The sequence below is a fragment of the Pavona decussata genome, unplaced genomic scaffold (assembly GCF_977016875.1).
Source record: "Pavona decussata unplaced genomic scaffold, jaPavDecu1.1 SCAFFOLD_28, whole genome shotgun sequence".
NCBI lineage: Eukaryota > Metazoa > Cnidaria > Anthozoa > Scleractinia > Agariciidae > Pavona > Pavona decussata.
Window position 1 is genome coordinate 3326579 of NW_028145451.1, and position 21609 is coordinate 3348187.

Genomic DNA, 21609 nt, shown 5'->3' on the forward strand with positions numbered 1-21609 from the left:
TCGTTCAATCTGAGCAAAGTTTCAAGTTTTTTCAGTTTTTCAGAAAGTCCGGGGTCGTAAACTCAATTAGTGAAAAAAAAAAAAAAAACGTGAAAATTTGTTTCACGACGCGTTAGAATTCTCTCATTCATTCTGTAGAGAATAATTTGACAATCATTTTAGTGTAAGAATGGGGATTTTTCGTTGAATCTGAGCAAAGTTATAGGATTTTTTCGTTTTTTTCTACGAAGTGCGGTTTCTTTCAAGAATTAAAAATAATTTAATTTAAAAATAATTTAATTAAAAAATAATTTAATTTGTCAGTTTTCACGCGAAAGCGGAACGTGCCATGTCACGCATCATTGACGTCGTAAACAAAATTATGGGAAAAAATGTTTCATTTTCGAAATTTACAACTGGTAATTTATGGGAAAGCAAAAGGACGCGGTCGATAAATAATTCTTATTTAGCAAGAGCTTGTCATAGTTCATTATTTTTACTTGAGGATTGCGTGGACTGAACTCCAAAGGAAAAATTTCACGCATTTATGTCGGGCATGAATCGTAATGCGATACTTTGTTGAACATATTTCCCTTTGTGAGATCGGCTTGCCCTACAGTAATTTTGTAATTTTAATTCCCAAAAAAACTTCACTTGCCCATCGGGCAAGTGATGGTTAGAATCCACTAGCCCGATCGCGAAATCCAGTAGCCGCGGACTATCACACGAATTTGCATGACGTAGCTGCACATGGCGTGCTCCTATAAACTTTGAATAAAAAAAACACGTGATATTTTTTAATCGGCGCATCAGAATAATCGGCTTATTCAATCTGTACAGAATAATTTGACAATCATTTTAATAGTACAAGAATGGTCATTTTTCGTTACATAATCGGGCAAAGATATAATTTCTTTTAGCTTTTGAGGAAGTTTCCGTAGCCGTCTAAATTGCAATTACTATGTGTCATCTGCATTCACGAGTTGGCTCACAGGAGCCTTTGATATTGTTATGCTCTGAGTGACCTTGCTTTTAATGAAGTAGAGTGTACAGTTGACTCTGTCATGATACAAACCTTATGTTTTCATGTTAAATCCCTATTCTAATGCCAACTAGGTTCTGATCATCACTGTTAACATTTCAAACGAATTCGAAGTAAGATTTGAATCTTCCAAATTCATTCCCAAGACCATTCATAGTCATCCTCAAGACCCTAGCAAAGGCCAAATCACTAAGAACATAACTGGAAAATGGATTAGTATATACCACACAAGTGAATAGTACTATTCACCTCCGAGCAGCCGATCAGAAACAAGATGGCCTCTTGCCACGGTCACCAAAGAGGAAATTATTTCGATAAACGAGGCGCTTGTTACAAAAAATCCAAAAATAGCAACACAGTTTGGTTTCACGACATTAAACGGTAAGTTATTTAATCTTTCCAACCTCATATTCTAAGGTGAAAAATCAAAGTTACCGTAAACTGTCGAGCACTATAAAAGTAAAAGATGAGGCATCTAATGTTTTGTAGCATTGTTTCAAGATGAGAAAAAAACACCAATTGAAGAAATGACACCCGGCGTACAGTTAAACAAGTGCCTCCAGAAGTTCTACTTTTCCGCTTGAAAGCGACACGTGAATCAGATTTATAATATAAGCATCGCACGGCGACATTTTCACCAGTTTAATTTCCGACCATATGTCAGTATAATTATTGTCAAAAATAAAGTAATCTTTTAGTCGGCTTGTTATTCAGCTTGTGTGGTATATACTAAAACAGTTACTCACCTCAGTGTCGGTGAAAGTGGTGGATATTTACCTCACCGCAATACCATCACTATTCACCTCCACTTCGGTGAATGATTGTTAACTATTACCTTTACTTATTGAAATACAACAATTATCGACAAATAGACTGACACTTACTCTGTGTTACTGGAGAGTGTCCAGGGATTGCAGTTGGTATGATGGCCGGATCTAAATAAAAATAAATAAATAAATAAATAAATAAATAAATAAATAAATAAATAAATAATAAATACAACAACAAAAAGAAAAAAAAGGTAATGAGTGGACAAACCCTTCTATCGTCTAGTATAACCGCACATGCTAGACGTTCGCAAGGTCCCCCTCCCGAAAAAAGTTGAAAGATTCCCGGATACACAACTGAGCGGAGAAAGACAAAATAAAAAAGTGTATACCCGACGCGATTTACACAAGCGATTTGAAATGGCCGCTAGAATCACGTGCGCATAAAAATTCACCTTTGCAAACGGCTCACAAGGCTCGAGGAAAAATCTGCAAAAATTAAGAGATACTCACCTGTGCTGTAAACAGAAAGTGCCCACGGTCCTCCGCAAATTTTACTTGCGTCTCCAATACAAGGCAGATTACATGTAGTTGCGTTACCGTATCGATCATACTGCAAGAAATAGGGTGGAGTGTTGTAATTAAACAGGCGTTGGAAGCCCCTTCCACGATACCTTATCATCTTTATGGGTCCCCTTCTATGAAAGTTTAGGTAGGTTAAATTTGAGCCAGGTCCATTTCCACAGTTTTACACGTGGGGTCCCTCAGGAAACTTCAGGGAAACTGCTTTCTCTGCCATTGCTAGCTTGCTCGCATTTCACTCGCTATTCCTTTGAGTTCTTTTCGCACCCTGCCCTCCCTCCTTTGTGGGGTAAGTGTAACTTGGTAGTAAGTAAGGTAGGTTTTCCACTGTGTCTCTCAGTGTGACAGGCGTATGGATGTGGGGGGGGGGGGGGTGGGGGGAGGGCTTGGACTGAGTTGTCATGGTTACCTCCAAGCATCTGGCGGGATGCCACATCGATGAGTTAAATAGCGGAATATTAAGTGATTTTTGAAAAAGCTCGACTGCTAGGGCTTCTAACGTCATCATCATAAAGAAGGAGATGAATGACTAGAAAACAATAGTAGGGAAAACTGTTTCTCTTAAGGTGGCTACACTGGAAAACATTTCGGTCCGCAGCAACGTTGCCACATCCTGGCGTTCCTAGTTTAGAAAAGGCACTAAGGAAACCGGTTTCGCCACAGTAAGGAATATTTGATTTATCAACAGAGTTCATAAATAAAGGTCAATTGATTCGTGATCCGAATGCTGACGTTTCGAGCGTCAGCCCTTCGTCAAAGCGAATATTTTAAACAATTGTAGAAACAGAGAGAGCGAATATTCGCTCTGACGAAGGGCTGAAGCTCGAAACGTCAGCACTCGAATCTCTTTACGGAGGCCAGTTTATCTTGAGTTATCAACTCTGTTGATAAACCAGACATTCGTTTCTACTCCCCCCCGACGCAGCACCACAGTTTATTTTGAAACTAACCCCCTTTTGCCACAGAAAGAACGCAAAACTTGTAATCCAGAGGTCCCGGGTTCATGGCCTGCTCAACACGTACACAAACTCAAAGTCTGATTTGTTTGCAGTACAAAGAACGAGCCGCAATTAAGGTCGGAGTGTTTTCCTACACCAATAACAACTACTCACGTGATCTCCACAATAGCATTCCTTGGCCCATTCCAAGCCTGCGTATTTGTATCCCTTGCTCTGACAACGGCGGATACACCTCACGGGGGTCATACCTAATGATTTTGGGCGAAAGGGATATTAATACGAAACATGTGTACGTACTGCAGATGAAAGATTATATAGACGAAAGACTCTCGCAGTTATCTACGCAACCAGACTGTTGCGAATAAATTCTGAAAAAATTCAGAATATGTATGAAACATGTATACGCGCTGCAGAACAGTCTGGGTGGGTAGATAACTGCGAGAATCTTCAAATTTGAGCCCATGGAAACGTACCTCCATCTGACTCGGTTTGCCCAGTGTTTAACAGTTAGAATCTGGGGGGAAGGGGGGGGGGGGGGCAGTAGGGGAGAAGTAATCCTCCACTTGTCAGAGGAATCCCCGAGCGATGCTCTTAAAACTCACACCAAATATATAAAAGAATCTGATACCGAATTTTTATGTCGTAACGACTCAATACCAAACCCTTGGGGTGGCACGAACGCATAGTGCTTAAATATAGCGGGGACCTGCACCGTTTGCAACGTCTTACATGGTTGGTCGAGAGGATAAAAGAACGAACAACAGAACAATGCAGCTGCAGGTTTTAAGCGTCCAGTGAAAATGGTTCTTTTGAAGGTACAGGTCTACTGTATATATATAGGTCAGCCGCTTCAGGTAACAGAGTAGGGGAGTGTGGCGCATTTAAAATAGGCGGTGAACAAGTTTAATTGGAGTCAAACCTTACGGTTTGGGGAAAACAACAACAAATAAATAAATATGTCATATGTCTCACTCGGCGCGAAAAACGGCGGTAACGTAACGAAGGAGACATGTTTTCTTACTTGGTGCAATGAGTTCTTGCTTCATGACATGGACGTTAGTATCTCTGAAACAGCCAACATAGGCGTCGTCTGCGAACACAACGGAAGCAAAGCAAAAGTTTTTAGTAGTGGATAAGGTAGCTATCGCAAATTTTACCAGGAATTTCTCATTTGCCACTATATGAATCATTCTGTAAAGCACGCTGCTTGTTTCTCTAAAGTAGCGACCCAACGAGAGAGCAGTAGAAAAAGGTGGCTAAATCGAAAAGTAAAGTAAATCTATCTATGTATCGTGTCGAGTTGGTTTCTGATCGAACGCTCCCCAGACGCCCTTCCATTGCTGTCTATCTTGCATCACTGAGGCCCTTGAGCTCCTGATCGGTATTCAATGAATAACGTAAACTGCCGCTTATAAGCCCTTGTTTTATACAACTTCGTAAGGGGTTTTAGACGGGCTTATAAACGGAGGGGTTTATATTCCGGCGAAGGGGATTATAACCGGAATAAAAGGAAACCGTTTCGAAACGAGCTATAGCAGTGTTGATAGAAATACGTTTTTCATTTACTGAAGAAAACGTCAATATTGGAACAAAATTAAAACTAAAAACACGAACGAAACAAAAAGGGGGGGGAGGGGGGCGCTGATATCCGGGAGGACTTATAATCGGATGTACTTTTTTTTTTTTTTGGTTTACAGGTAGATGAGCGTTTAATCAGGAGGGCTTATAAGCGGCAGTTTACGGTATTACTGTAATTGATGATGAAGAAAATTACAATAATTTACCCGAGCAAATCACACCAACATCTTCCTGGTGTGTACAGGATGCCACTGCCCAGCCGGAATTACGGCAATCGACCAGAGCGGTTTCGTTACCATGGCAATTCACTCGATCTAGCCACACACGGCCGATTCCTGGCCCAAAACTCTGGAGAGACTTCCTGACACTTGTGAAACCAAGTTCGTGGCAGACAACCAGGGCGTTTTTATCTGTCCAGCGGTCGTCGCAAACTGTGCCCCATTCTCCTCGGTGAAAGATCTCGACGCGGCCCTCCTTTTGTGAGCTGCCGCCAGTTAGTCGAATGTTACCCTCAGCAGTTCCTTGCGCTATGGATTAATTATTAAATGCGTTTGTAAGGTGAAGACAATGCTTCAACAAAGTGTTATAGTAAGAAAGTTTCGAAGAATTTGTGACATGATATCGCGATTTTATTGGTTAAACGCATCGAAATCAACGCAAAACCGACAATAAGATTCGTTGGGGCGAATAGTAATACCCCTATGCTTTTTATTTTGGAGGGTTTTGCGATAGCGAAAAATTATACGAAATTGGATTGGGACATTAAAAGTATTAAGGTAACCGGCAAGTTGTGCCTATCACGCCCCAGGTACGTCGAACACGAAATGGTCTGCAATAAACTTCTAATCGAATAGTGCGTAGTACATCTTACTTGCACGAATCCAGAGGCATCACACAGTTTGGACAGTAACATGAAGAAAGTATGGCCGAGACTTGAAATCATCGGAAAAGTTTTGGTTTGTTACTGATGACGAAACTACAATACGTCGGCTCTAAAATAATCAGCGATTTCATGACAACAGGACCAGCCTGGCTAGCCAGGATCCCAGTATAGCCACCTCGCGATCTCGCGATCCTTGTTAGTCGGGCTAAGATTTTTCCATGCATGTAATTGCATTCACCGGGCTAGCTAACGTTTCGAGAGAAAATTTCGCACTACAGTAAAATGTCTGGTCAAAAAGTTGATATTTCTCATTAAATGTTATACATGTGAAGGGATAGTAAAACATAAAGGTGCTTGAATATTTTGTTATAATCTTTAGCATTAAGGACGACTACTGTTGCTCTGTAGCCCCTGTATCAGGTATCAGTAGTCATGAGTAAACAAGATGGCTATTCCTGATTCAGGTCTGCATGGAATTAAACGGACAGTGTCAAATTGAATGGCTGAAACACATACTTATATCGATGCGAACGTTAAAATAATGGTTCAGTTTTGTTACCAATAATCCTACTAGGGCACAGAGACTAGAATTAATTATGTTTGGCCGCAGATGGCTCGGATAAAAATGGATTGCAACTTGAAAAAATTGGCCAATTTTTTCAAGCTCTTCCACTTCCTGTGTATTTTAGAGAAATCGCTTTAAAATGGTTATAGTTTGTTCTTCCTTGGAGAAATCCCTTGAAATGTTATTTCTGTTGTTTCTAGGAGAAGTTTCATGTTACAAAACAGGTTGTTTGTCAAATATTGAATCAGTTGTGACCAAAATGCAACAAAATCACCGTGAGAGTGCCTCTTTAAGGACGGTGCCTACTAATAAAGAAGTATTTTTGTGTGGTTTATGACTATGCGGGGAAAGCGGATATTAGCAAAGGGGTATTGAAATCCACAAAGAAAATTGGGGGTAACCACGCATTTCTCCGCATAGTTTTAAACCGCACAAAAATATTCTTGTATTAGTAGGAACAACCCATAGGAAACCCGAGTATCTCGAGATGCGCAGAAAGCATGCGTAGTAACAAAGGTAGGCACCGTCCTTAGGTGTGAAAATATTCTGTTATCGAACAAAAGGAAAGTCTAAAAGGAGGGATCAATGACAAGTGAATGATGCACATACCAGAACAGGTGACTCCAGCGTACCCATTGTTACAATTTCCTACACTCCAATCGTGAATACAATCCCCCAAAGTATCTTCACTGCCGTCGCAGTGCACGTTTTTCAAGGAGTTCACATTGTTTGGCGGTGTCTCACGCGTGATTCTGTCAGCACCGGGATACCCAAGCTGCCGACACACCACAAATGCATCATGGATATCCCAGTTGTCAAAACAGATGGCCTCCCATGAGCCACTGTGGTATATCTCCACTTGTCCACTGCGAGTATGGTTCTTGATGAGAAGCCTGACTGCTTTGGTTACGCTGCCGCCATCTTGTTAGTAGAAACAAAAATGTTCTCAAAGGTAAGAGAGTCACATAAATGTTACATCACGAATAAGATTTTTATACAATAAAAAAGCACGCAATAACTAAGCACACCTAGATTTTTCCCACTCAAGAAGGCCCCATTTTTACATAGGCTTTTCCTTCTGTTTATAGTGCAGGGGACTTTGAGCAACTGTCTTTATTGATTTCATTTGCTTGACATTGTTTTCATCAGGTGGGAAGGCTATTCTTCCACGAAAGGACCTCAATCCCCGCACGCATCCGGGCCTTCATTTAAATACAGATTTAAAAAAAAAGCCTTAGCGACAGACCGTGAAAAACCAGTCACGTCTTGCCTGTAGAAAGGAGACTGCTAACAGTCTTGCCCTACTTATGTAAAATAATCGCTACCTATTTTACAAACGACTCCAGCATCTTTCTTGTGAGTGCAATCATGGCTGCCCCATCCATTATGCAAACAACGGCCAAGATCTGTCTCATTTCCGTAACAGGCGAGGTCATCCAGCCAGATTTGCCCTCTTCCTTCGCCAAAATACGACTTCACATGGACGCTCTCAACACCCGCGTAACCAAGCTGTTTGCAAACAACTTTGGCATCGTTATTGTCCCAGCCGTCATCACAAATCGTGCCCCAGGCGCCTACACGATATATCTCTACGCGACCCTCAAATGAGCCCCTTTTGCCATCCGCTAAACGTACGTCATAGTTGTTGAATATATGGACAGCTAAGCAAGAAAAGAAAATTATCAAAAATGCTACAGGAATATTCATGATAAAACAGACTGATTGGACACTGGCTAAAAATACGTTTATAAGTGAACTTTTAAAATTGCTTTACGTTTCGATTGAAAATCTTCGATCTACACTAGTTTCATATAGTTCAACATAGTTAGCTACCTAGCTAGTTGACAAAAGGGATGTGTAAACATTAGAAATGTCAATGTGATCAGTTAGGTCCATTTTGATATTTCTAGCACCACAATTTAAAGGGGCAGTGTGTCACTTTGAGTGCTCAAAAAACATAATTATTGGAATCGATGGAATCGTTAAAATAATGGTTCAGCTTTGTTAACAATAACGCTACTGATACACAGAAACTAGTATTAGTTAAGATTTGCTGCGGATTGCTAGGATGGAAATAGATTGCAACTTGAAAAAATTGGCCAATTTTTTCAAGTTCTTCCTGGGTATTTTACAGAAGTCGCTAAAAACTGATTATAGTTAGATCTTCCTTGCAGAAATCCCTTAATATTTTCCTCGCGGTGTTCTAAGAGCAATTTCATATCAGCAAAACGTTTTTTCCGTCAAATACTAGAGCAGTTTTGACCAAAATACAGCAAAATCACCGTGACAGTGCACCACGCTAATTGAGATCGAAAGTATTATTATTATCGCATTACGAAGAAGAAAGCAATGTGAATTTCAACTATACGAAAATAGCGAGTTTAAGCAACAGGACGGCTGATGTGGAGGGACGGCAAATTGTGCTTGTGTGACCAGCGTCACGGCCAAGTATTCATGACTCTGGATTGTAACATTCCTACCGCTCGTGGTTTTCAGGTTGTCACAGGTGAGAGAAAACCAGTTTTAATCGAAAATCGCCTAAAAATGTGAAGGTACTAAGATGTCATGTTGGTCACACAACGATATTTCACCGTCCTCTTCCCTCAGCCATTCTGATGCGTAAGCTCACCAATACAGTCACTTACCTGGGGATGGGTAGCACTCTGGCGAGAAGGACACGTCATCGATGGCGATGTCACTGTGGTATGTTAACCCTCTCTCAGCTTCAAAAATAACCTGAGGGGAAGTGGAGTTAGTGATAAGAAAATCGAATCATGGGTCACCAAGGAATACTATTTTTGCTATGTCAAGGAAATCTAACTTGAAATTTAGCTAAACTTTTTCTGGGCTGTGGTTTCTAGTTTTTAGTTTTAGTTTAATATACGTATCTTTGATGAGACATATTTACATTTTTCTATTTTTTCTTTTATTTTTGTAATAAGGTTTAATTTTTAATATTTGTAACATTTTTCAACATGGAATAAAATGAATTAAAAATAGTTTTACGAATTCAATCACCAGGATAACTTTAACACGCACTGTGTATTTTAGTGTGCATTCGTTTGGGAATAGGGTGTTTTCACATGACGTCACGGCGGCCATGTTGGTGTCCCAAAACAAAGAAATGGCGGCCATGTTGGTGTCCCAAACTAAACCTCTGGGAATTGAACTCTATTTCTATGCAAATACTTTCTTTTGTTTCAGTAAAACAATATGGCCGGTAGTCACGTGAATGAAAACACTCTATACGCGGTGACAGTATTCACGTTCTTTTGGAAGCTATTCTCATCCCGGAATGGAATGAACAGAACAACATTAGCATAGTAATCTGCTCATTGAAAGAAAGGGTAGTATGTTCATTCTGTCCCCGATAGCAGAATGAATAGTATACAATTAATTCAGACTAAGAGATATTACATTCTTTTGGGAAGGTTTTGAAGTTAATGGGAATAGGTGGAATTGCGTTCTTCTGGGCACTAATATTCTGCGAATAACTTTTTTTAAAAGTCAGTTTAAAAACTGTCATTTGTGAATCGGAATAAGAAAATCCAGAAATTGTTCATAAATAATGAACCCGTAGTATAGATCTGCAAACTTGAAGAAATATGGAAGTTTGAATGCTTCGACTTTTTGTGAAGAAGGCATGGACAGCGAGCTACTACGAGTCGCATTTTCAATTAAAGGTAGAGAAAGCTAAGTTACACCCTCCTCTTTATGCGATATTATATTTATAAGAGAAACTCCTGACTGATTCATTGTTGGTTTTGTGACTTTATTAATCAGGTTAATTATAAGTATAGACTAGAAGGATTGTTATAGAGCCGCCATCTCTGTAAACACAATACCATTGTAAATATCACTCTAGTCTTGTAAGAATCTCTCTTTTATCCTTTATCTTCTCAGCTTCTTTGTTTGTTTGCATGTAATTCATTCGTTTTCAGTTAGGGATAACTGCACTTGTATATCTGCTTCTTTTCTTTTTCTTTGTCCTTGTGTAACTACTTTGTAACATTAGCCTGTGTTATTTACAATAAATTTATTATACACTTAAAAAAAATAAAAAATAAATAAAAAAATTAAAAAAAAAATATGGCAGCGGTTTGTGGAACTTTCTGGATACAAAAAGATGGTACAGTCAACTCCCTTTAATGCGGACACCCTCGGGGCCGCAAGACAGTGTCCTTAATAGCGAGAGTCCGTAATAGCGGGAGTTTATTTCAGTCAAACGTCTGTAATTTATTTTTTTCCGGGGATTTAGCTGCTGTCCGTATTATCGGGGTGTCCGTAATAGCGAGGTGTCCGCAAGGCGAGAGTTGACTGTGTTCACGGTAGTTAGCCGTTATGAGCTTTGGTTTGTCAAAACCAATCGGTCAAACTGGTCATTTCGTGAATCGAACGCACCAATTAATTGGAAAGACCGGTGATATGTCAGCTCATCAAATTTCTTCAAAGTGGCCCTTTGGAAGATTTGTAGACGCCGCCCTTCAAAATGGTACATTACATTCACAAACGGGCACCCTCTGAGATGAGGAAAGTGCCCCTGCATTACTGACTAAACTTTACTGCCTGTGTCAGCAAGCCCCACCTTTTGATGCGGCAAAAATGCACAAAAAACATCAGCCCTTTCCCTCTCGTCCCACGCAACAATAAACACACCTGAGTCACGGGCCATGTCGTATTGATAGGAACATTAGCTCGGATCCACAGGTTTCCTTGGTGACCAGATCGTTGCCATATGGGAAGAGAGACGTTCCCAGTGATGGTGTTCTTCAGTATTATTCGTAGTGATCCCATCGTGTTGGGAAACCACGAGCCTTTCATGTGATAATAAAATCGAAGCTGAAACGAAGGTAATATATAATCAGCATTAAGCCTCCTACAAGGAATTACGGTACAAATACTCACAACGTATACACGTATTTGATCTGAAATAAAAAAAGGCTTTTTAACAACTGAAGGTTCAGTGCAAAATCAACGAATTGTGCGTGATGGAAGTAATGAATAACAGTATTGTAGTCCAAATACATACGTGTACGCTTTTAGATTTTATACACGCCAAAACAAAAAAAAAAGAAAGAAAAAAATAGGTACAGCTAACTTGCTTCCCATAATAAACAGTACCACTGGTAACCTGTACTCAGTAGCTTTCATTTCAATGTCACATGTTAGGATTCCATCCAGGATAAAGATAATTTGCGGGGAAGAAAAGTACGCCTGTCGCCTTAGTTTTTTCCGTTGTTTGTTCCAGCAAGTTTACTCCCAAAACCAACGAAACTTCATTTGATGTTAGGGATAATTTCAAACATAGATAAAGCAAGTTAATCTCACCGTGCAGTTGGCTACGTTCTTCCACATAAACTGCGTACTGATGAGGCGAGCGATATCACCATACCTTCTTGGGGTTGATGCTTCAATGTACAAGTAATGTCCTGCACAGCGAAAATAAACACGATTAAGGTCCTGTTATCGGGAGCATCTCAGCTTTTCGTACATTTTAAGACGATACATTTATAACAGAAGCTGAATAGATCTCTCGCTGCAAATGATCACAAGTACCATAACAGACAAGAATTACTGGGTGTGCTGGCAGCAATGGTATCCCAGTATTTCACTTGCTTGTGAGAACAGAAGGTCGCCAGACTTACCAGGAGTACCAGGGTTAGCTAGGTCGGCCAGGATGATCTGGTCTACGCTAAATTCTGGTTTTACCAGGCTTCAATAAGTTCCATGTTTACCAGTCAAGCGTTCCTAACTGACTTTGCAAATTTTCAGGGGATTATTTGCCACTTAGAATAACAATGACGATGATGATGATGATCCGTAATGTTCAACGCGAAGAAACACTCTTTCAAGTGTTTGATATAGCTTCTCGAACCATTAATAATTCTTGGAGAAAAGTCAAAGCAAAAGTTCACTAAATTTTATGACAATAGACCGATTTCGTTATATTTAAGGACGGTGCCTACTTTTGTTACTGCGCGTACGTTCTGCGCATCTCAAGATACTCGGGTTTCCTATGGGTGGTGCGTACTAATACAGGGATATTTTTGCTCGGTTTAAAACTATGTGGAGAAAGCAGAACTAAGCAAGTGCTTTAAGTATCGAAAAAGAAAACTGAGGGTAACCATGCATTTTTCAGAGATAATAAAGCTTCAATTTGGAAAACAAGGCCATACATTTCCTTGTATTTTACTGCTTTTTAGAATAATTGTTGCTTATAAATCTCTAAAAAAAGCGTGGTTACCCCCAATTTTCTTTTTGGATTTCAATAGCCCTTGCTAAGATCTGCTTTTCCCGCATAGTCATAAACCGCGTAAAAATACTTCGGTATTAGCAGGTACCGTACTTAAAGTTCTAACTTGAGTCCGAGGCTAAGGGGAATAAAACAAAAGAAATTAATCATATCTTCATTAATTTTAATAAATCGAAATTGGCCTATTAAGAAGACATTTCTAAACCTCTTCACTGTAGTGATTTCCTTTGTTTTCTCTTCATGAATTTTGCGATGTCAATGTAGTAAAACGTCTAAATAGCAATAGTCACACGTACCCCGACCACCAAACCCTCTGGTGTGATCATACATGGGCCCGGTAGATGCGCTTGGCGTGTTCCCAGAATTCCGCCGCCAGTCGAACTTGTCATCCGTCATATTTTGCCAGTGACAGAAATCCGTTTCAAAATCACAGCGTCCAGGAGTCTGGAGACCTGGAAATTGAAACAATTGTCTTAGTTTCATCGATGGGCCATAAAACGATCGATTCGAAAAACACTCACCGCAGTTAAGTTCGTCGGTGCCATCAAAACAGTCGTCGTTGAAGTCACACTGAAGGTTCAATGCGACACATTCACCACTGCCACACTGAAGGGTGTTTTCTTTACAAGTGACGTTTTCTAAAATACAACATGAAGGACATCAGCTGAGACAGAAAACTGAAACAATCTTATATCAGGGTGTTTCGCATAATGGTCAAACGGAATACCTCAGGAACTGTTAAGGTGAGTGGCTTTAATTGTTTTAGGTTGTAAAATAATTAACAAAAACAAAAAACCCTGCTGTTATACTGTTGTAATTGCAAAGCACAATCCACTTTGAAACTCAGAAAATCCCCTTCCCTGCTCGCTGCCACTACCTCCACCATCCTTGTACCCCAACCGAAATAAGTCCCAGGGCATATACTTGAAATATCGTGATACATAGGATATTACAGGTTATACAAGTTATTACGTAACCAAAAGCGAGGATCGTCCTCAGCTTACCATGAGGCGCAGGTCTGCATTCAGGTGTAAAGGACACGTCATCAATTGATATATCTCCATGTGGACTGTATCCAGAACTGTGCTCCCCTTCAAACGTCACCTAATTTTAAAAAGAGAAATGGAGGATAAGACAAGGATGCAAGACAGATCTAAGGGAGACGCCCCCCCCCCCCCCCCCTTCCCCTACTCCGACAGTTTTCCAAATACTTCTGACTATTTGTTGAAGGTTTTCCTAACATTCTCCGAGGGGCACACAAACATTTCCGAACATTTCCAAATTTTACCAATGATTCCAAGATCCAATACGATGTGATGCAATGACTTAGATTCCCATTACAAAAATCAAATCCTACACAGCGTTTGTGCCGCACATGTAGAAGATCCCCCTGGTTCTTTCATATGAAACAAACGACAGGAGTGGATTGGGACAAAATTCAATCAAAACTTAAAATACTCGTTGGTAATTGTCGGAACAGCTCGGGTCATCTTCGGAAATCTTTGGCAGAATGCTTTTGGCGTTCGGAAATCTTCGAAATACTTCGGAAGAGCTTCTTAAATTTGGAAATTATTGAATCGTGTTCATTATGGCTTAGGATACCTCGTGTGACCTTAAGTTTCGTAGGATGACTGGGCGGGAACTTCGATATGCAAACCTTCAAGTAAGATCTCATTCAATCCGACCGATCGTGTTTTGAACTTACGATAAAAGATGTGGACATGTTCGCTAGCTGTACTTCAGCTCTTGTCCAATTAACGCTTTGTTGAGAAGACTTGGTCCACAAAGTGCGCTGAGTGTACCGATCAGCGGCTAACACACGGAGGGTTCCAATCCCATATCCTTGCATATGGTAGAAGAATCGCACTTTGCAAAGACCATTGTTATTGCCTGTGGAAGAGAGAAAGAAACAAAAAGTTGGAAATTATTCAAACATTTTTAGTCGTTTAGCGATAAGTGAACTTGCACACAAATACCATATTTATTCGATCAACCGCCCACCTTTGAATAAGCTTCCACCTCGAATAAGCACCCACCCTGAAAACCCAAAAAGTTTGTAAGCGCCCACCCTCGAATAAGCGCCACCCCACCCCCTCCCTACAAAAAAAAAACATTTATGTACTAGCCCAGCGCAAAGTAAGAGGAGCGTCAATTGTGCTCCAAAGTTGGTTTTAGATACAGTAGTCAACGAACTCAGTTTTACATTGTTTATGACCTTTTATGATAGCATTTGCATTTTATTTTGTCTTTTGAACCGAAATAAACTTGTTTTGCGTTGTTTTACTATTCTCTAAAAATGTCCTCGCTTGCTGCAAATGTTGGGAATCAATCTATGCATGGGTTCTCAATGTAGCCTGTTAAGAAATCTGTGGGCGGCCGCTATGGCTGTCGAGGTTGATGGTGGAAAATAGTATTTTGATGGATAGGAGGCGACTAAATCCTCGATCCTTGCCCAAGCGTACACGGTTTCACAGCTAAAATTTCCCTAATTTGACTGCTGGCGGCATAAGTTTCTTAATTTGACACTTGACACTGTTCAGGGTCAAAAATCCTAACCATCGGTTTAAGACGAAGTAACTCCATTAAAATCCTCATAAACCGTACACTGTTGTCAGAGCTTAATATCATCTCATATCATGTCCATCATATCATGTCATATCCAGTCATATCCATATGCCATATCCATCCGAGCACTGTCACCTCCCCAAACCCTATCTCCAAGAACCCTTAACTAAAAACAAGAATGATGATCAACCTTGGAATCGTGGAGTAACGAGTATCCGAGCTTTTTCGCCTCCCTGACGATTGGACACTTCCATGTACAAATAGTACGCATTCGGATTGCCAGTATGATCGGCTGGTGGACCTAGGAATATGGAAAGATAGTAAGATCACGTCTGGAGCCACTCCTTTCACAGAAGGCCATCCTTGAGTCATGTAATGTGGCTCTAACAAAGTCTGTTGAAAGTCAGTCACACAGTCAGTCAGTCAGCCAGTCAGTCACACAGTCAGTCAGTCAGTCAGTCAGTCGGTCAGTCAGTCAGTCAATCAGTCACTCAATAAGTAAGTAAGTAACAAACTTTGTTAACTTCAAGAATGAATTATTGCGTAATTTGCACTAACTAACATTAAACGAGAAAACTACCACTACTAACACAAAATCATAGGAGATAAACTTACAAGATGCTTTCTAAACATAACGGTTACTCATTTCTTATGAGTTAAGATTGCCCTTGGGAGTGTTTTGTCTAAAAAAAGGTAACGATGCTACATTCCTTACATCGTTTGACCTCGATTGAACGTTATTGCACAGTATTTTCCTTTGGACCTAAACAAGGTGGTTCTAACTTCAACGTCTGTGGATTAAATCCCATTCAATTTTATTCAATGTGATACGGCAATAGCGGTACTTCCCTGTACTACAGTTATTACGCTGTACAAGAACGTTCTTACGTTTAAGTCTGTGAATAAAGCCCTAAAGTGTGGCCATTGAAATGAAAGCAGTATTGACCCAAGTACTCTCCTGTGCTATTTTTTATTTATTTATTTATTTATTTATTTATTTTTAATTAATTAATTTATTTATTTATTTTCCAGACTAATATTACAAAAAGATACGTTAAAACTAATAACAAGAAAAATATGAGGAAAGTGGCGACGAAGCCTCATAGAAGCTAAAAGCTTATAAGCCTTGGGCTTCCTCATACGATACATTAGATGGAAAAGATATAGCAAATCAGAGGATGGGCGAGTTTAACTTAGTGCTCGGTCGATGAGAAATGTTTTTTTAGCGAAATCTTAAACCTAGAACAGCTGGGGGATGAAATGAAGTCACAAGGTAGGGAATTCTAAACCTTAGGTCCTTGGTGGAAGATTGTAAAATTTTTAATGTTGGTTCTACAGTGATGTGTACGATAATTTATGGCATTACGCGTATAATACGTGTGCGTTCGGTGATTCGTAGGAAGAGATTGTCTTCACAACAGTTTGACTTGACGTCTGAGGATGAAATCCTAAATTTTGACCATTCAGCTTGTTTACCATTTGTTATACTGTGCAAGGCAGTTCTTAGATGGAATCCTAAAATGTCACCAGCCGAATGAAAGCTGCACGTTGAGCAAACTTTTCTTGTGTCACTGCTTACTATGCTATACGAGCAGGTTTCAACTTGTGAGTCAGACTGTGGATCAAACTTTGAAATGAGAGCGACTGCCCAGCACTACTGTGCAAATGTAAATCCAACCTTTGGGATTCTCGATCAAAATTCAACAAGCTTGTAGCCATTCTAAGTTGACAATAAACCCTAAGTGTTCTCAACAACTACGGTAAAAAAATCAAATTCGGGAAGAGTAACATCAAAAGAGGTGACATTAGCCAATACAAAAGAATTACAAGTACGCGCTCTTGCAATTTTTCCTTTGTCGTTTGGATTCGCTTGCTTTGATGAAGCTCTACACCTCACGATATCGAACAGAAATACTGAAATAAAGCAATGAACAATTAACGGGTTTATATTTAACCTGTAAAGATTGATGGCGTGTGTCCTTTGTGACGTGTCCAGTCCATCTGATCATTTTTAGCCTGCAGCCATCCACAGAGGCGTGTGTCATTGAAATCACAGCGAGTGTAATTTTCGCAGTTGAGTTCATCCGAGCCATCCCAGCAGTCCCTGCGAAAGTCACAAAGTTGCGCATGCGAGATGCATTGTTTGTTGCCGCCGCTATCCGCGGGACAATAGAAATGAGTTCGAAGAGGACAAACAGGGAGAATGCCTGAAAAGAAAGAACAGAGAGCACGGTAAGATACAGTCAAGTCTTTGAACATACAGTCTACTTCTGCAGAAGGACATTTCGTATGGGTGAAGGTTATAACGTTTGTAATGGTTTCAGTTTTTTCTTCAAAAAATGATAAACTACTAGACGTTTGCTTGCGTCGTTGAATCTTGTTGATCGGGAAAAAAAATACTTTGTTGCAATACAAGAGTCCAAATTTTTCCTTTTTTTTTCGTTCAACAGTGCGATAACAACTTGTGGAATCGTCTTTCAGGACATTGCCTTAGTTTTCACTTTTGGCAGAAATGAACTACAACAGGTTTCAGTTCTTACAGAAAGTTCTATATGAATACAACAACACAGAAATAGATTTATCAACTTTTGTCAAGGCTGCTCGATTTTAACTAAAAGTGTCAGGTGGTTTTCCGCTGGCTGAGGAACGAAAGAAGCGGAAAACGTTTTTCCCACACACGGCTGGGAGTATGGGTTCGAGTGTGCGGGGGTCTTCAGGTCACATGGCGTTTTAGGGTTCAGTTGTTTTTGTTGCCTTCCGCCATTGCCTGACCTGCCCCGCCCACCCGCCCTGCATGTTTTTTTTTTTTTTTTTTTTGTGGGGGGGGGGGGGGGGGGTTGTATTTTTCCAGAGTTATTCTTGTACTTGTCTAGGCTAAATTTCATATGAGCCGTGTATTCACTCTTTTTTGTGCTGTGATGGTATTGATTTGCGGTGTTGATGTAATAAAGGTCAGGTTGCATGGTCGGCTTGGCATGGCTCTCAGTTGTGTGTGAGAAGCTAATCTTAACAGCAGTTGCCATATTGATTAGATAAACAAATGTGTAATGGAGTAATGTGTCAGTTGGTTTATGTGACATAAAATAGAGCGGTTTCCAATCGAGTGTCGAAAGTAATTTCGCCTTTACCTTGGTTCTGCTTTGTCGCGCTCTGTGATTGCTTGGCAAAACTAGCCCCACTTTCTTAACCAATAGTGCTTTGCCTTAAGCGTTTCCCGCTCTTAGCACCGGTTAAATGTGATTGGTTCTCATTCTGATTTGTTCACTGTTGTTGGGTTAGAACTCTTTTCCATATCTCAAACTGACCCTGGACATTCAGTTAAAATAACACTCCGGTTGGCCAAAGTGGCTCTCCTTTTAGCTTAATTAAGCTTAAGTAGCTTGCCTTTAGCATTGATATTGGAGGTTAGGATATCTAGCCAGAAAATTACAGTATCTGGCGGCGGGTAGTCGGTGGTCTAGTTGTAGGGTTCCCTCGTGGTACTCCAGCGACCCGGGTTCGACTCTTCTTGAGGTCACTTAGTCGTTTTCTAACTCAAAAAAGTAGCTTAGTGTGATTTATACTTCGTGTATGAAAATTTAGAAGAAAAAAGGTTAGTTTGAGATATGGAAACAAGTCTTTACAATTGTGTTGTTTACGTCTGTTGTGAATGGTCAAAGTAATTTCTTCCGTTTTGGTTTTACGACAGTCCGTTAAAAACCATTCTTAACAAAGGAACAACTAACAAAAAAAGGAGGTAACTTTTTCCGTACCTGAGCATTGAACGGTGGCCGTGTAGTTACTCGGGCACGAGGTTGTATTTGACCACGCCCCTGATGGGCAATCCTTGATTGACGTCTCGTTTCCTAAACAACTGACGTTATATGTTCCAGAAAACGAGCCATTCACCGGAAAGCCTGTGGAAAGCAAACACAAAGTATCAGCAAATTGTAGAACCTAATTAACTAAACATTGTCATCGTTGAATGCAGTCGTTCGAGCCATTCAATTGCAATGAACGGAGATGAGCGGCCCTAACAACCTTGCAGTAATTTGCGACCTTCGCTGTACTATTTGAAAAATTAAAGAAGAGAAAGAGAAAAGCCGCAGATAGCCTGTAATAAGCCATGATCAAAAGGAAAATTCCCTGGACAGAAGTCAAAGTGTTTCACTTGTTCTTGGTGACCAAACAGATATGATTTAAAAATAGTACTTTAATATTTCAATTACAGAGAAAAGGGGTTCAAATGACTATTCAGTAAGATGGGTAACAGTGAGGTCAAAAATGGGCAGATAGCGCTCCCTGGTGCACCTTCTAAATGTATTTTTTGGCTTATGCTAGACACATACATACTGCATAGTAAATAAACGTTGACGCTTTGTTTATCAGATATCTGCTGGATCAAAAATTATGACAAAACAATAAATACATTGTATGGAGCAACAACACAAACGCACTGATATCTCACTACCTCCATTTTTTCCTGAGACTGCTTTGGTAAAACCCAGCTCCCTGCAAGCCACTGAAGAATCTGTTTGGTTCCAGCCCTCACGGCAAACTGGTCCCCATGTTCCTTGCCGATAAATCTCCACGCGGCCATCGTTAAAGGAAGAACCGTCGACAAGACGCACATAAGAAGCGGCTTCACAAAAAAATGATAAACTAAACATCACAATCATGCAATCAGATAATTGGTAAAGTGTGACACAGATTAGCAGAACGGAAGAAGTTTCGCTTTTGTTTTGTTTTTTTGTTGCAGTAATTTTGTTGTTTCTTTGTTTGTTTGTTTTTGAGGGGAGGGGGGCAGTTTTGTCTACGTAAAAAAAAAAAACAACAACAACAAAAACCGACCGCCTCCACTACTCGATTTTGATTCCTTAACACGACTTTTTCTTTCCCGCAAAATTGAATCGTGTAACCTTCGTGATTGATAACGGCCTCGGTGGCTGCCGAATTTTCATTTCATGTCTTAGAACCACAAGTTCGTTACCGGGTAAATAGGCCATTTTCGTGATGGTGTCATTTTACTGCAAATGCAATGTACCAGGTTTTATTTTATCTTACAAATTCAAATTTTGCAATCCCAGTAGGAAGTAAATAACAGCTGCTCTAATCAGTATGGAGAAAACCAAAAAAACTGAAGGGTTCTGGCAGTTGTAGTCACATGACGGCACGTTATCAGAAAGATCCGTGAACAGAACTTATAAGAAAGTTGCTCCCTGCCACGCTTGTTCCCAGGTCCCCTCTTCTCTCGTCCTCTAAGTAAGAGAGTCCCTAGGAACTAGATTGGTTATAATAATAATAATAATAATAATAATAATAATAATAATAATAATAATAATAATAATAATAATAATAATAATAATAATAATAATGGTTTATTGCAGAGTATTCAACAAAAAGAGGTTCTTCATCTATAATATCAACACTATAAATCAACTCCAAGAACATATACGTATGTACAACTGTATTTACTGCGTAAAGTTCCTTGTAACATGAAAGAAGTCTCTTAAATTCAAACTACGACAAAAGGAATTATACTCAGTTATGTTTCTTCAGGACTAATCTGAACTGTCGGGGGTGAGAAGATCTTAGATGCAAGCATCACATAACTTATATGATTTGCACAAACAGAGTGAGAGCCGCTTTAAAGAGAATCGCCTGAACTGCGATATACATTTCATCCGTAAGAGACTGAAGTTCAAGGCCACAATTCATGTCTTACCCAATCTTTTGCAGCCCGATGTAAACGATACATCGTCGATGGCGATGTCTCCTCGGTAACCGTAGCCGCGAACACCTTCAATTATCACCTAGAAATTAAAGTGACGATAATTAATAAAAATTCAAAAACTCATTTACAATTCATTAGCCCATTGACCTATCAAATGGTCGATAAAACATCACGTGCAGTGGTTTTAAAACCCGATAAAACCTCCTCCTTTTTAATGTTTTTCTCGTATGCTAACTTCCAACGTTCACAAAAGCATCATTGTTATGAACTCTCTTGACACACGCTTTTCCAGGAATGTTTTTGAAGCCGTTCAAAAATCTCGCAGCACGTGTTTTATCGGGTCTAAAACCACGAGGCGCATAATCTTCGCTAAATCCACAGAACACACATCTTGATATACTAACCTGAAATTCTCTGTTGCTGTCGAACTGTATCTGTTTTTTCACCCAGTTTTGACCCTGAGCTGTTGTCAGAGATAATTTCTTGACTGCAAAACCAACCACTGGTGCCTGGTAGATGTTCAGTGCACCAATGCTACTGCCTTGCATGTGGATGTACAAATCCATCTGAAATGGCATTAAAACAACAATTAGAAATTAGACGATTATACGGTTACACTATTAAGGAAATCTGACGTCTAAAGGGATACGGGATTGTGTAAAAGTCCATCTAAAAAGTAAATTGTGGGCTGGTGGTTACTGCGGTGAGATCCAGAAAGAAACT

The 21609-nt window shown here is 39.9% G+C and overlaps 1 protein-coding gene across 5 annotated transcripts in view; it reads right to left on the reverse strand.

Annotated features, from left to right (window-relative positions):
* Positions 1 to 21609, reverse strand: part of LOC146485144 (scavenger receptor cysteine-rich domain-containing protein DMBT1-like) — a 51449-nt gene that overhangs the window by 22096 nt on the left and 7744 nt on the right. For all 5 annotated transcript variants that reach the window (XM_085104123.1, XM_085104122.1, XM_085104121.1 and 2 more), the window contains exons 8-27: positions 21291 to 21452; positions 20878 to 20965; positions 19624 to 19794; positions 18926 to 19069; positions 17129 to 17380; positions 15364 to 15474; positions 14314 to 14498; positions 13613 to 13712; positions 13130 to 13246; positions 12905 to 13060; positions 11684 to 11784; positions 11012 to 11194; positions 9001 to 9091; positions 7681 to 8016; positions 6965 to 7276; positions 5114 to 5434; positions 4351 to 4419; positions 3483 to 3577; positions 2302 to 2401; positions 1906 to 1956 (exon numbers count right to left, since the gene is read on the reverse strand). In XM_085104123.1, coding sequence (XP_084960249.1) covers positions 1906 to 1956; positions 2302 to 2401; positions 3483 to 3577; positions 4351 to 4419; positions 5114 to 5434; positions 6965 to 7276; positions 7681 to 8016; positions 9001 to 9091; positions 11012 to 11194; positions 11684 to 11784; positions 12905 to 13060; positions 13130 to 13246; positions 13613 to 13712; positions 14314 to 14498; positions 15364 to 15474; positions 17129 to 17380; positions 18926 to 19069; positions 19624 to 19794; positions 20878 to 20965; positions 21291 to 21452 — 3145 coding nt within the window. The remainder of the gene's footprint in view (positions 1 to 1905; positions 1957 to 2301; positions 2402 to 3482; positions 3578 to 4350; positions 4420 to 5113; positions 5435 to 6964; positions 7277 to 7680; positions 8017 to 9000; positions 9092 to 11011; positions 11195 to 11683; positions 11785 to 12904; positions 13061 to 13129; positions 13247 to 13612; positions 13713 to 14313; positions 14499 to 15363; positions 15475 to 17128; positions 17381 to 18925; positions 19070 to 19623; positions 19795 to 20877; positions 20966 to 21290; positions 21453 to 21609) is intronic.